The sequence below is a fragment of the Xenopus laevis genome, chromosome 2L (genome assembly GCF_017654675.1).
Source record: "Xenopus laevis strain J_2021 chromosome 2L, Xenopus_laevis_v10.1, whole genome shotgun sequence".
Classification (NCBI taxonomy): Eukaryota; Metazoa; Chordata; class Amphibia; order Anura; family Pipidae; genus Xenopus; species Xenopus laevis.
In genome coordinates, this window is record NC_054373.1 from 154,286,678 (window position 1) to 154,302,759 (window position 16,082).

Below are 16,082 nucleotides of genomic sequence, written 5' to 3' on the forward strand. Positions count from 1 at the left end.
TTTCTTTGAATACCATTTAGATAGATACAATAAAAAAAAGTCACATGCTTCATATCCAGAGTTCAGATTCACATTTACAGCGCCAGGGGCAAGTAGGCAAGTGAATGACTATCCTTGATGCTAAAAATAATTAAGGAATTTGTCTCCAAGAGGCTTATTGAAAACGTTACACTATCACTACTAACAAGCTTCCTTACTGAACAACTGTTAAACTGCGTGTCGGGTATTGTCTAGGTTTCTGCCAAGTTCTTGCCAACGTAGACAGACAAATGAGACAAGATATTCCATCTTGAGTATTTTAAGAGTAAAAGCCTATTGTGGAAAGAAAAATATTGCATGTGACTGAATGAACAATTGCCCACCCACTCACAACCAAGCAGAGGGTTCATTTAGGGTGAAATGCACTGGCAGCTTATTTTTGAGGACAACACTGACCCGTATAGTTGGCAACAGGACTGGATCTGAAATAAGTACAAAGCCAGAGATGGCGTAAGAGCATGCAAAGTCTATGAACAAACAACCCCTAGGACTTGCAGAGAGGCACAGCTGTTTGGAAAGGAATGTTTTTGCAATTCTGTACCCAAACATCACAAAATGTCCATCGTAAATGTGCCCCTCTCTCTCTTTCTCTTTCTCTAGGTTCTGAATCACTTTAATTTGCCTCCAGTATTGAAATGAGTCAGGGTCGTGTAGGAGCTGGTGACACAGATAGAAACCGTGATATGACTTTAACAGGCAGTACACAGTTCTCATGAAGATATTGGTGGTTTATTATAATTATTCCCTCACCCCCACGCTGGGTTTAAAAGAATGACAGTGCTTGTTCTCTCATTAGAAGTCTTTTCTTCTTCATTCGACGGTTCTGGAACCAAATCTTCACCTGTTGGTCACTGAGGCTCAGCCGGTCAGACAGTTCTCTCCTCCGTTGCCGGGTGATAAATTCATTTACCATAAATTCCCCTTCCAGCTCAGCCAGTTGTATCTTGGAATAGGGTTTTCTTTTCTTTCGGGACCTTGTGTGAATTGGGTACCAAGGAGCCCCTAAGGCAGAAACATTTACAAAAATAATGAGCGCAAAAGCCAATATTTACACCCTGATGCGTTAAATGAATATTTGATGCAGGGATGCAACGATTAAATGCAACAATTAAATGCAGGCAATAGAAAAGCAATTTAATACATATTATATAGGTATGTAAGGGTGACTGATGTTATAGCACTAGGTTATTACTCATGCAAAGAACAAAGGAGACTAGAAATTCGTTTTTTAACATGGATATTCTATTAGAATGCTTATAAATTGCTTTGCATGCACTTTCCCTTGTTATTGTAATGTAAATGTTTTGGTTTTAACTATATATAAAAAAAACTAAGAACAAAGGAGAGTTGATTGAATGTTTGTGTGTAACATTCATGCCTTGCCAGTTAGATGGTAGAAATCTTTCCAATTTATGGGATATTTACATGTTTATTGCCCCCTCCCCTTTTTATCTCCCTATTTTAGAACTGGTTTCGCCCAGTAAAACATGAAAGTCTTTTTAGTGCTACCCCTAGCGGTGTGTGTCCGACAAATCCCTTAATCCCAGACAAAATCCCACTATAAAAAAAATCTACTCAGTCAAGTGACTGTAAAGCGATGAATCGATGGCCCTTGTCTGTTCTGCAGCAAAAGAACCAAGCGGCTTCTTACCACTGGCAGGGAGACTGTTGTTGCCTTGATTAGTCGGAGAAGCCATTGCGACTGCTTCAGACGCTGCGCTTTTGTTGGCTTCATTGAGCAAGGACGAGTTGGAATCCGATTCCAAAGACTGACAGGAGGGTGGGTTGAGGGGAACAGAGTCCACAGCCGTGTAGTCGTATTTATGGAAAGTGCTGCTCATGCCGTTATGGATCCCGCTGTCCAGAGGCATCAGGACATTCTCCCTAAGCCTTTCCTCTCTTTTCAGGCTGGGGATGTCAGGGTTGTTGCACCCCTCCCGGTAATAGCATTTGGTCTCTTCCACTCTGCTAAGATCGCAAGCCCGGCTGAAAGAAGGGTTAATGGAGACCGGGCTGCTGAGATAAGGCTGGGGGTATCCGTTGCAGGGCTCTGTAGATGCCCAGGGCAGAGAGCAGACATTTTCCCTTCTTGGATAAGAAAGAGAGGGTAAACCAGGTAACTGTCCGCCAGGGGTCCTGAAATTGGGGAAGTAGAAGGTGTCCCCGGTGTGGATATTCACCAGAGGTCCCACAAACCCGGGATTAAGAAGATTATGTTCTCCCATTTCCGCGGGCCTGACCAGGAGCTTCTAGTTTATTGCCATCTGACATTAAACATAGTCAAACCTAGAGGCGACTGCCATTGGCGGGGGAGGATCACGTGAGCAGCGATAGACGCAGCCTTTACATCACGCCCTTTCTTGCCAAATGAGAACAAACCAAAACACGAAGTCCACCCCCCTCGGCCACTGTCACAGTTTCCAGTAACACCAGTAACAAAGGGCGCTGATCCCAGCTTGGTGCTCAAAAGCAAAACTTTGTTATTAGGCATTAGAGGCAATTAATGGCATTAACGGCTACTGATCATGGGACAAGACAACTGCCCTCACACCTACACTTCCAAACACAACCTTGTACCTCTCCCTGCCCCACATATGAGATTTGGTATAGTGAGGCACGTGCACGTCGAAGCAGAGCGCGTGCACGTAGACAAACATATATATTTATAAACATCTGTTTTCATATCTGACTCTCGTTTTAAACGAAATGTCCGTGTGTATATTAGTATGTGAGCTCACCCACTTGCACAATTTAGACCATCTAAATCAAACAGTGGATTGCAGACCAGTTAGGCCAGCCCAGGGCGCAGCACCTAATGGAATTGCATTTACCCTTCAGTGAATTAATAAAGGCGAATCTGTTCTTATAGAATATATTCGATTCGTATTTATTGCCACTTGATCCTCTGGATCCTCTGGATCAACTGGCAGTTAGGCAGGTTAAAAAAAAAGTCAAAAGGTTGAACTTGATGGAAGTGTGTCTTTTTTCAACCTAACTTACTATGTTACTATTATGTTACTATGTGAGAGCGCCTGTGTTTTTTGGCTACTTGAGCTCCATGTACCAACCCAGCCAATGGGTGCTCCAACTGCTATTTATTAAGGCGGTTTATGTCATTATTTTGGATTTGCCAGAGCTTTTATAGATACTATAAGCTCCTCCACTGATTCTTCGAATTCAACATTATCCCAATCCCGAATTCCTTTATTTTTAATTGTATTTCGTAGAGTCCTTAAAAAAAACACTAGTAAAATGTAATATTTTCGAGCCAAATATGGCATCTCTTATTGCTAACGTCACAATCTTCCGAAATAGGTCATACACATAAAGAACTCACATTCCTCGCCTTCTTATAAATAACCTTCTAACATCTAAAAATATAATTTTAGTTAAAAGCAGATAAATACATGCAGTAGACTTCCTGGCAGATAATAAATATATAAACTGATTATTACATGGTTTCTAACTGTGCTAAAAAAAAAACACAGTGCCCAGAATAAAAAAGGGAAATGGCTGTACTGTTGCACAATAATTACAGGTATGATTATTATTAATATTATTACTAATAATACAGGCGAGATTGTGCCGGTTCAGTCTCAAGTACTATGTGAAAATATGATTATTTGTCCCAATATATATATATATATATATATATATATATATATATATATATATATATATATTCGTATAATCAGGTTAATGAGGTTAACAGTGGTTACCATAAACATCATAGTAAGTAGGTATATTATTTTCATATCCTGTGTTTTCGTCGCAGAGGGCAAATGTTGTGTTTCTGTTTTTTGATTCGTTTATTTTATATTCAGATATCACTGATAAATAATCACTGGGCTAATGGGTGTAATGTAAAATCAAAGGGGATTTAACAACCTTAATTATCTTTGTTCATGCATTGCTGTGTTTAACTTTTCTAATCTCTCTTTCTAATCTTCCACTTTCTATTTCTAGGGATTAAAGCAATATGTATTACCCTAAATATGAAACTGCTAACTGGACTGGTCTAATGTGTGAATTTTTTTTTATTACTGACTTTTGGAGTGATTTTTGAACATGTTTGATGGCTGTTTTTTCCCTATATTTGTAGTATCAAAGGATGATGTTGTTTCCCTCAAATAAGCTTTTAATCATTTAAATTCCTTCTCAGCCACATCCTATTTCTCCTCAAAGATCCAACTCCTGTCAGAGCTGAAAAATGCGCACTTATTGACACTGGTCAGTACAATTGTCCTGTTTGCCCCAAAACTGGCCAGTCACAAAGATTCAGACACTTATAAAGAAACAACAAAGATATGAAATTGTAAAGCCTTAGTTCAAGGTCATTGTCTAGGATGTTAAAGAGAGCTCTTTGTATGAGCCTGAAATTCAACATCAGCCCTTGAGACAGGGGAGGGGGAGGGGGTAGGATTTGGAAAGCCTGGTTGAAAATAGCTTTCAGCTATAAACCTTTATTGATCATGCCTGCCTATGACTCTTTTTTTTTTTTTTTGCATTAAACAAGATTTGTCCAAATCAAAGTGAAGAGCAGAAAAATGGTAAATGCTTTGACAGCAGAAACATCAGCAGCAGCAACAGTTTTATTAGGTTGTGTGTGCCATTTAGTTAGATATCTCACACATCTGCAGTTTTATACCGTTCTCTGTGCCACAGGGGATATCACTGAATTATTTTGCCAAAGCACAGGGTATAATATAAGAAGCAAACAAATATAAGAAGCAAACTTCTCATGCACATGTCATGCCAATGTTTATTGCAGGAGTTCATTTATGGCTACAGAGGCATCTTGATTTTCTTTTCCTCTGTTTGTTTTTTAACAAGCAATGTTTAGGGCTATTCCACACGGGGAGATCGGCAGGCGTTTGCGGTCGCGGCGACAAAGCGCAGCGCCAGTCGCCGCGACCGGCGCAGGCGACAGTTTTGTATGGGCGCCTATGTAAAAACGCCTGTGCTAACCACACGAGGCGATGCGCTTTTCAACAGTCGCCTGAAAATGCCTCGCCAGGCTTTTTCAGGCGACTTTTGAAAAGCGCATCGCCTGGTGTGGTTAGCACAGGCGTTTTTACATAGGCGCCCATACAAAACTGTCGCCTGCGCCGGTCGCGGCGACTGGCGCGGCGCTTTGTCGCCGCGACCGCAAACGCCTGCCGATCTCCCCGTGTGGACTAAAAGTAACTCTGCAATCACCGCACCCTACTTCAACCGTTTAAGATCGCCAGATGATGTAAAACATCGTGGACATATTAGAAAAATCTAAATAATAACTGTAAAGGGCTGCACTGATTCGATTTAGATTAGCTGCAATCTATTGGCAATCAGCACAGCCCGGCAACTTGCATTTATTAGAAGTGTTCCTGATTTTTAAAAGTATCTGGTACCCTGCTTAGTCCTCTTTTCTAATATCAGTGTAAAACATGTCTCTAGCGCACACAAAAGCACAAGGCTGTGTTCAGTCTTTACTGCCTCTTTTCCTGAGCAGGCACAATTTCAGACTGGGAGATCTGGTTAATTCTGCCGCCCTCTAAAACCAATAAAAACACACTGCTGTGTTCCCATAGATGGCTGCATTTTTCCTTAGAAAGCTATCCAGCAATTTCACAATCAAGAATCTGCCAAGTTCCACATCATAAGAACAAAAATGTAACAAAAATGTGGACGGTGTGTTTTCACTTTGGAATGTATCCAATGTAAAGCCAAACGCAAAGCCAGAAAGTTACCCATCCTTCTCTTAGAAGCAAAACACAGAAAATATATACGTTTAAAAAGTGCAATTTGTAGCAGCGACAAATCCAAAGAGAGAGAAAGCTGCACAAGGAGTTAATGCAAAGGACAGCAGCTCCATAATGTCCCTCTCATCAGATAACAAGCAATTCAGGCTAGTGCGCATTTTCCTCTAGACTGCCAGCAGAGGATATCGTCTGCCCGTTAAATTATCACATGAACAGGATTCCCTAAGCCAGCACATATTTCATTTATATATTCATTTAACAGACAGACCCTTCAATCACCCTAAGGACACATTGTACTGTGATCTGATGTAAAATGTGTACTGAAGAAGAAAATACAAAATAAAATGCAGCTGCTGCTGACGCATACCACTCCATTCGTTCTTATTTGGTTCGTTTTCAGACTTGAGCCAGTGAAATGCAGGATTCGACAACAACACCCATACTTTACAAACTGTCTAGAGTAACAGGAAAAAAAAGCTGTTGCCATAGTGGTGTCTAATACATGTATCTCTGAAATCACAATCAAGACAACAGCTAAGGCGCAAAAACACTTACCTCCCCGAAGGATTAATTCGTGAGTGCAACCCTGGCTACAACATCCCTTCACTCCTTTTTCACTTTAACACGATTATGTTGCACATCGACTTATTTTAGAGGGAAAATAGCCTGGAAGGAAGAAACAGACAGTAGTTAAGGAGGCATTAAAATCGCTTCACACAAAAGAAAGAAAGGACAAACGCCTAGTGACTTCCTTTCCAGTCTTTATGGATGGCCATTAGCTGTCTAGACTTTAAATGACACCTTCTTCCCGTTTGTTGGTAAAGAGTAAGAGCAGAAGTCTAGTTGTGGCTGTTGGAGAGATCAAACCGGTGCTTATTTGATTGATTTGTACTATGCTTATAATGTCAAGGTCATCATGACTGGGCATAGCCACGGTCAAGGGTAAAGCAGACCAGACCTATAGCAGTTATCTATGTTCTCTCTCATTATAAGACTAGTACTTTCTCATAGTCGTAAATCATTCTCATTCATACAACCCCTAGTTAGTTTATAGGAAACATATTCCACGTTTGATCCTAAATAACGAAATATTGTATATATATATACCATATTCTTAATATGCTACACAAGGCAACTATTTTAGGGTATATTTATCATACCAAAAAGAGACTTCACGGTATCAGCCTAGTGAAATTGTATTGGAGGTTCTTTTTTTTTCGTTTGAAAAATATGCCCTGAAAATATTAATTATTGAATAACTGAGTGGTTAGTGGTAGGTCCTGCTTTGCGTAATGGTACAGTGCTCAGTCTCCAGATTACAGGGCACTGCTATCCCACTATTCTCCCTCTAATTTATAAATCTGAGGCACTACATAAAGCTTCCTATAAAATGCAACGAATAAATTCAGGATCCTTATTGTCAGAAGTCTAAAATGATGTTAGCTCATTTCTTATTTTTCTTAGACTCACACCAAAAGAAACAGTGCATTCCCTATTGTTGTTTTTTTTCTAGTTTTTCCTTTGTTTCCTTTTTCCTTTTCCATGTTAAATGGATATCCCACTTTCATGTAAGTTAATAATTCTACACGACATATATAAAATGTACATACACATATACACCTATAAAATGTTCTCTTCTGCGAAGATCTGTGACAGACTGGGAGTCAATGAAGCTTTCTGCTTTGTGTTCAGTTAAATACTAACAATCGGGCCATTGGGCCTACATTTGTAAAAGGCATCAAAGATTAATTGAATTAATACACAAACAATTCAAATGGGAGAGATGTTACATGCTGCACTGGTTTTATTGAATCTTATAAATATGTTGTTGGGTGGATGAGATTCTGCTGTAATAAATTAAGCACACGCATAATTCTGAGGTTTCACTGGGTTTTGCACTAAAGGCTCTTGGTTATTGAAATCACTCAAAATATTAATAAAATAGGACCACTGCAGAAAAACGTCTGATTTGTGTAACTGGTTGGTTGTAGCTTGCTAAATTCCTACAGTATATGACTAGCTTTTTTTTCTGCAAGTATTGTATTGCTTATAAAGAAAAAGAAACGAATCTATTTCTAAGCCATATTCACTCATTGCAAGAGTTCAACTTCCTGCTATTTTCAGTAATAGTTCACTTCATTTTAGAATTTGTAGCATCAACTTGTAAATTACAGGTACTGATAGTGTATTATGGGTAAAAGCAATACACAGTGGTCACCAAAACAAAAACTATAATATAAACTCTACATTTTAGAAAGAAGACGACATTAAAGTATTTTTTTAGCAGAATAATATATATTTTTTGGTGTTTTTGTATGCATATTTATGTATGCAGTGATCTCTTTATATTTATTAAAAGAAGCCATTTTTTCCCAGTGATAAGGTTCCCTCTGATTTTCTCAATGTCGCTGAAAAACAAAGTTTAAAGCTTAGTATTCAGAACAGCATTGCTTTTGGAAGCAATAACCCTAACAACCTCATGAGCCCAGGATCACTAAAGAGTGGTGACAATTGCAGCCTGTCTGGCACTTAGAATTGTGAGTTATATAACTGCCATTTCACAAAACGTTTTTGGTGTTATTGCTTGAGAAGGAAATTACCTCTATAAAAGTGATATCACTATTTACTTCAATTATGGGCTCAGATTCCCTATTCATTAAATGCCCAACTTTCCTCATTTTTAAAGTGGAATTCAAACGTTTCGCCAATGTTAAAACAAAGAGTTATCTTTATTAGTTATTACAGTTGGATTTTAAAATCAGAGATACCTGCAATGCATTATGGACAAAAAAGGTAAACAAAAATAGTTGTATTTTAAACCAGCCAGTAATCAGTCAGCACTGCATACAGGCACATACAGCTCTGAGTGTGTGTGTATGTGTTTAAAAACTTATTTTTTTTCAGTATATTCTCAGGTCTGAGCTGGTAGTTAGTTTTGGTGTTAAAATCACCTAAAACCAGGTTTTTAATTTAGTGAATAGAGCTATAATATCACTTTTGGAAGGTAATTTGTCCACCTATAATATTAGCACAAATGAGTTCAGCAAACTAGGAGTTATAATACAAGGAATAACTTTTTATTCTTGTTTAGCATAGTGAAAAACAAATATATTTGTAAATTTATTTGCAATTGAAAGCAGTTTGCTAGAACTGCCATTTTCCATTTTTTCAAGGGACCAGAAAAATATGGTGTAAAACCCAGGAGAATGTAAAATCAGGGAACTGTATTATGAGTTACATATTGGTGGGACCACAAAAAACATGTAAAACTTAAAATCAGGGGGTGTAAAAATGAGGTTTGTATTTGTTTATCCCTATCTGTTCTCTGGAGCTGACTATTAAAACAAAGTAACAATGTAACAGGAGCCAGGTATCCTTTAGGTCTTTTAATCAGCTTTAATCAGTTGACTTGCAATATTGTCAGAGCTTGAAGGCAGAGAATGTAACATTCAGACACATCTTGCTTTTTCCAATAACCACAGCAAATTTCTAATGAAAGTACACAGGGAAGTTATTTTGCATTATATTTTCCTTCTTTATGTAAACAAGACAGTTCTTGAGTGGAAGAACCCCTTGTAGCTAAAGTGTTTTTGACCAACTATAAAGTAGTGCCAGATCAGACCAAGCACTAAACAGGGTAAGTTGTTTTTATTAAAAGCCAGGCACGCTATCATTGCACTATCTTACAGCATAAATAATTATATGAGTCCATCTTTGCAATTGCAAGGAATCATTATCAGCCCTTTTCATGGTACAAACTTTACCGGTTTTATTTTTGGGTACCCACAATGCTTTGCTTTGACACAATCTATTGCTAGTACTTCCTTTTGAATTTCCATTGCTTGTAATAGTATGTAACTGTATATAAGGAAACACAGCATAATAAACTATTCCCATGATTTGTTAGTAAATCAGTCCATATTTTCTAACTTTAAGAAATAGTCACATTACTGATTAAAAATATAGATGTGTCTACCTTGTCTGAATGGGTCTCATAACCTCATAGACCCCCAATTGTGTGATTATCCTGGTTCTAATAACTTGCTCTTCTATGCCACGGTAGAGCGATGGTTGTCATTGCTTCCTAGTGAATAGGGGCCCCAAAGCACAGAGACTGTAAGGCATTGGATTACAGGTTTTACTATGACTACATTTAGCAGTAGTGTATGTTAAGATGCCCAGAAAATGTGTCTACTTTACATCTTTTTGTTCATATATTATTGAAGGGAATGCTTTTTTTAAGCCAACACAAAGCCTTACAACAAAATACAATAAATGTGCTTTATACACCTAGATCTGCAATGATGCTTGACTTTATTATTCAGTTATCTTTGGTTACAGCATTTTCATATTCAAAACAGGAACCTATCTAGTACAGAATGTGCAATATTCAGTTAAAACCATGACTGGTTGATAGCTGTAGTGAACTGATGAAGAGATTTGGTGTCAATAGGTTTACAGTAAAGACTGTGGTAAAACAAGTACAACACAAAAATACACCACTAATTTATTCACTAATTTAAAATGCAGAATTAAATCCATTTAATATTCAAGATGATTTCCCATAAGAAACACATGTTGTCTTATTGCTCTGTAAAATGAATTAGTAAAATAATCTGGTTCAGGAAAATCTTTATTTTGGAAAAGTGAAACTTGTTTTCTATTCTGTATTTATAACCAGAAATGTCTATTTCCTTATTATAATAGCATAGAATAGAGACAATACAATACAAAAAATGACAAAAGAAGGTACTTGTTACCATCCTAAAAGCTTCTCTCTGCAATTTCAGGCACAATAAATACCATACATTGTTGCACCAACTGTGACTACAAAAAAGGATTCTGTTTCTACTAAAAATATATCATATCTACTAGTTATACTCAAACACTGTTGTCATTAACAATATGCTAATTTTATTTGAAGATGAAGATAAGGTGATTAAGAATCATATATATATATATATATATATATACAAACAAAATATATATATATATATATATATATATACAGTATATTTATAAATATACTGTATTTATACTGTATGTATATATATATATATATATATATATATATATATATATATATATATATATATATATATTTATATATAGATATATATGCAGTATATATAAATATATATATATATATATTTATATATATATATATATATATATATATATACACAGTACAAATGGGCCAGATTTTTTAATAGGTCACTTAATAAGATACCTAACTATTAAGCATTCAGTGTGAAGGTATAGTTTTCCTTTAATATTTAAGGTATTAACCTTGGGCACCCAATATGCCATAATTTTACTTTCCATGTAAATCTCGTAATTCCAGGTAATAGCAAGAATTATTGTAACTACCTCAAACTTTTCTATGTGAGTGCATACAATGTAAAATTAGTATTATTACCCATTTTAAAGTAAAATAATATTTGTTTTTACCCATGGGTACCAGCAATGCTTTTTATGCACATATCCGACTTTCTCCCAACCTTTCTACTTTCAAGAAATCTCTGAAAACGCACTTCTTTCGAGAAGCCTACCCTCACTCTGCTTAACTACCAAACGCAATACCACATTTCTCACCCACTTAATTCGATCTTGCCCACTCCCACACCTTGTGTATTACTCCCTTCCCTTTAGACTGTATGCCTATGCATAGGGCCTTCCTCACCTTTTTGTACCTGTATTGATTGTGATGTTTGTTACTCCATATATTCTATGTATGTAATTCATGTGATGTAGTTGTATAATCACATTTACTTTACAGTGCTACGCAATATGTTGGCGCTATATAAATACATGTTAATAATAAAATCTTTTTTAATTCTAACTGTAATATAAGCATTCTTTATACTAGATATGATATATACTATCTGCCACACAAATTGTTGATGATTCTTAGTGAATCCTTGTTTTCTTGGTTCCAATAAAGTGACTGCTTAGAAATAAGGAACTGTCAGGCTTTTGAAACTTAAAACAAATAGATGATCCAATTTCTCAAATCTCTGGGAGACAAACTATATTAAATTCTGCTAATTGTAACTATTTTATTTTATCACCTCCTTCATCTTTATATCTAATTTAATGTATTTTGATTTTGTTTTGATAAAATAAAGTCTCATTTTTGCATCTGTGTTTCTTCATTTGATAATAACATGGTCTTGTAAATGGGTGCCTCCGTGACATGTATTTTACAAGATGGGCAGACTGGCTGCTCAGGAATTCACAACATTGTGTAACTGCCTGGAGGCAACTGAACAGTTCAAAAGCCAGGCAAGATGTATCAGGCTAATGGCACATGGGGTGTTTTGTTGCCCGTGCTAAATTGTCTCCAGAGTGGGCAACAAAACAGCTGAAAATACCTTTGTATTGGTGTCAACCAAAAGCGCCTCCTGTAAAACAGTTTTCTTGTGTAATTGTGCAAAGTTGCCCAAGGAGGCATTTTTAACATTCCTAGGTATTTGCTCAGAAGTACTGCAGGCCAGTACTGTTTTTTCCAACAGGAGCACTGGTCTGGGGTATCAGGCAAGGGATGATATTCACTGGCGGGTGCCTAAAATTTTGCTCCCCACAATAATATAAGCTTTCTTTCTCCTTCACAAGACACACCTGGAAGAAAAAGTAATTTAAGTAGGAGCATCTCAGTGCCAACAAGGGCAAGAGGCAGCTACAGAAGAAGAGAATGAACACCCCAAGTCCCCACTGGCAGCCCATACACCCTGGCCACCATTATCAAAATCATGTTGTGCCTTACTCATTCATATAGCACACTTGTGCCATTTTACACATAAACACAGCCACACATTTCCAAAACTCTGTCCAGTCACCACAAGCCTTGCCTCTACTGTAATTTAGTCCATGAATCTTACCATCAGATCTGTCTTAGCCCCCATGTCCACTGAGGCCCTGATAAAGACTTCCATTGGCCCCCTAAATGGTATCCCTAAACAGGGAAAATTGGATAGGATTCATTGACTAAAAGTTCTTTTCTTTTGATCTGAAATATTTAAACTTTACACTGGGTTAGCAGAAAGGTCTGCATTTTGCACTCACCTTTAAACAAATTGTAATATGTGTTTTGTTTAATTCCACTTCTGTAGCAAGATGTCTGACTATAAATATCCATAAAAGGTAAACAACAAAGTCAAATTTATCATACTATATAGACCTATATCTGAAACATATTTTATTATTATTGGGAAAACACAACTGATTTGAAAAGCATCATGTCTCATCCAAAATATGTAAGCTGTATAGTTTTTGTTTTTTTTGAGATTTCTGACTCAGTTTACCAAAATAAACCAGATGATTTTGGAAAGCATTAATTCTGAAAAAGAAAAATGGATAAATACAGCTGTGACAAAAATTATAAGCACCCTTCTACTTTTTCAAATAATGCACCAGTTCTGCCAGAAAATTCTTAAAATAACAATGCTGTGGCATTGAGATATAAATTTTATTTTGCATAAAAAGCTGGACAAACACTAAGGGGCCCATTTAATAACAATCAAACTGTGATTTTCTTCCACGAATATATATAAAAAAAAAAATTCTTTAAAGCTCTAAAAATGTGAAAACCACAAAAACCTTTAATACAAAACTTTGCCAATTAAAAGTGCTATAGTCAGTGGAAGCAGCATTTACCTTATTGGGCTGCTTTAAATCAAATCAGAATTTTCAGATTTTTTTTCACTATGAATTTTTAAATTCGGATCTTTTAATAAATTTAATGACATTCTTGATGGTTTTAGAGTTAGTGAGTTTAGTTGTGGTTTATAAAACCTCTGAAACCACCAGAGTTGGACCTTTAATAAATAAGTCTCTGAATGTTACTATATTCCAGTATTTTAAGAATATGATTATCAATTATTTGTTAAATTAATTGACATATGATGGGTTGCAGGTGCCTGGAAAAAGAAAGAAAAGCAAAGAACTGTTTGAGATGAGACAGCAAAAGCATGGCCAGTCTAATGACTACAAGTCCTAGACCTTAATGTCCTTATGTCCTTCATATGCAATGTTATCAAGTGGTTTGAGGGCAGTGGCACTATAGCCAATCTCTCTGGAAGATTTGGGTGCCGTGGCTGACCCTCTTGACAGCACCAAAGTCATGCCTCACCGCTGAAGTCCCAAAGAGCCGAAGTCTTGAAGAGCTGAAGTCCCGAAATGCTGAAGACCCAAGGTCGCGAACAGAACCGAAGCTGCGCAAAGACCCATAGTTGAAGTCCGATAAGACCCAAAGCCACAAAAAGAAGCAGAAGTTGAAGTCTTAAATCCCTGTTAAGACCAGAAGCCATGAAAGGAGCCGAAGTTGAAGCCACGAAAAGACCAAAAGCCACGAAGGGTGCTGAAATTGAAGTCCTGAAGCCACAAAAGGAGCCAAAGCTAAAGACCTGAAGCCACAAGTTCAGTTTTACTGAACACCAATGTGTTTATTTATTTCATCACCACTGACAGGGGGCCAAGAAAATGTTGTTGTATGTGGCCCCGTGATTTCTAATAGTGGCCCTGAGCCAACATTACTACCTTAGGACCCTGTACAAGTTATTTATATGGGCCCTCCATGAACAAAGTAGCAACATATTTGCCCACACTTACACATAAGATCAACTAGAAGCTAGGTCGATTTTGGTAGGACAAAAGGTTGAAGTATTTATGAAAATCTGGGGGTCTGTGGGACTAATTAACAGCTGCAATATTTGTAAAAATTGAAAAATGTTGGACTGGCCCACCAGGATACCAGAAAAACTCTTGGTGGGCCCAGGTGTCAGTGGACCCTCCTGTTCCAGCATTTTCTCTGTATGCCTATACCATGGACACTCCCCTTTTCTATATGAGAACAAAGAGAAGAAATGGAGGGAAGCATAGATAATAGTATGTAAAGAGAAGTGATTAAGAGAATAAAGAAAGGGAGGAAAGATAAATAGCTTAGAGAGTGATCTTGCAGGTTTTCTGGTGGGCCCCTGGCACCCCAGTCCAGCAGTGGATCTAGTCAACCATATAAACTTCAACATGAACCATGAAAAACTGGTAAATAACAACACCTTATACCACCCTACTGTTCTGGAAACACAAAAAGGCACTTGTTTTGGAACTGCACCTCCGCCCATTCCTTGGGTTGCAGGTAGGTAAATCTAAAGGTGGCCATACATGTAAATATCCACTTACTGTGCAGCCAAATGTTCCCTTAAGCTACATGAGGGGTTTACAGTAGTATTACTGAAGGATGTTCTGATTCATTACAAGTGATCTGGGGAACACTAGACCGTAACACTGGAACAATATACAATTTGTATACAATATAAATACTGTATTTTTTGACATTTGAGCATACATTTTCATAAATGAACCCAAATTTATATATGTCATTATGTTAAGTGGAATCCCCTTTATTCCAATGAGTGATCATACTGTCACGATTAAAGGAGTGGTTCCCCTTTAAGGAAAATTTTGGTATGTTATGGAATGGCCAATTCTAAGCAACTTTTCAATTGGCTTTCATTATTTATTTTTTTATAGTTTTATAGTTATTTGCCTTTTTCTTCGGACTGTTTGCAGCTTTCAAATGGCCGTCATTGTTTCTCTTCTAAAAAACAAATGCTCTGTAAGGCTACAAATGTATTGCTATTGCTACTTGATCCTGATCTTTCTATTCAGATCCTCTCCTATTCATATTCCAGTCTCTTATTCAAATCAGTGCATTTTAAGCAATCTGGTTGCAAGGGTGCAAACTCCCCTAGCAACCAGATTGCTTAAAATGCAAATTTAAGAGCTTCTGAATAAAAAGCTATATAACTTTAAAAAAAAACACAAATAATAAGAAACTGAAAACCAATTGCAGATTGTCTCAGAATATTACTCTCTACATCATACTAAAAGTTATCTCAAAGGTGAACAACCCCTTTAACCAAAAAACCGCAAAACATCAGAAAAATTTGTGAAATGGTGAAATTTCACCAAATGCATTGGAGTCAACGACCAGCTTTTCTCGGAGCTTTTTGTTGTGTCAAATGCATAGGAGTGAATGAGTCCTTTGACCCATAGAGCTTCCATACCCTTTACCAGCTTAGTATATAGACCCATTAAATATCAAAGCTGCATCAAGGAAGGGTATCACGCCTGACACATTTCACCTGATCTTCAGAGGCTTCTTTTGCCTCCTAACTCACTACGTGGCGGGGTTATATCATTGAGGCAAGTACCTGCCATTTTTCCACCTACTTTTTAAGGACTAAATTTTATAAAGCATTTTAGACTGCGTCACCCACTGATAAACTCCAACTATGCTTG

General features: G+C 37.1%; 1 protein-coding gene across 1 annotated transcript; it reads right to left on the reverse strand.

Moving 5' to 3' along the window:
- Positions 1-752: 752 nt before the first annotated feature.
- hoxc12.L (homeobox C12 L homeolog) lies at positions 753-3,576 on the reverse strand. Its single transcript, XM_018247555.2, has 2 exons — positions 1,691-3,576; positions 753-1,041 (listed from the first exon to the last, which is right to left on the reverse strand). Exons 1-2 carry the CDS (start codon positions 2,262-2,264, stop codon positions 803-805), a joined length of 813 nt encoding a protein of 270 aa, XP_018103044.1. The 5' UTR covers positions 2,265-3,576; the 3' UTR covers positions 753-802.
- Between the last annotated feature and the right edge of the window lie 12,506 nt (positions 3,577-16,082).

Bases quoted from the DNA above. Each gene is read 5' to 3' on its own strand.
- hoxc12.L (XM_018247555.2), bottom strand. From the start codon at position 2,264: ATGGGAGAACATAATCTTCTTAATCCCGGGTTTGTGGGACCTCTGGTG. The intron at 1,042-1,690 runs GTAAGAAGCCGC...TTTCTGCCTTAG, and splicing joins CAACAGTCTCCCTGCCAGTG to GGGCTCCTTGGTACCCAATT.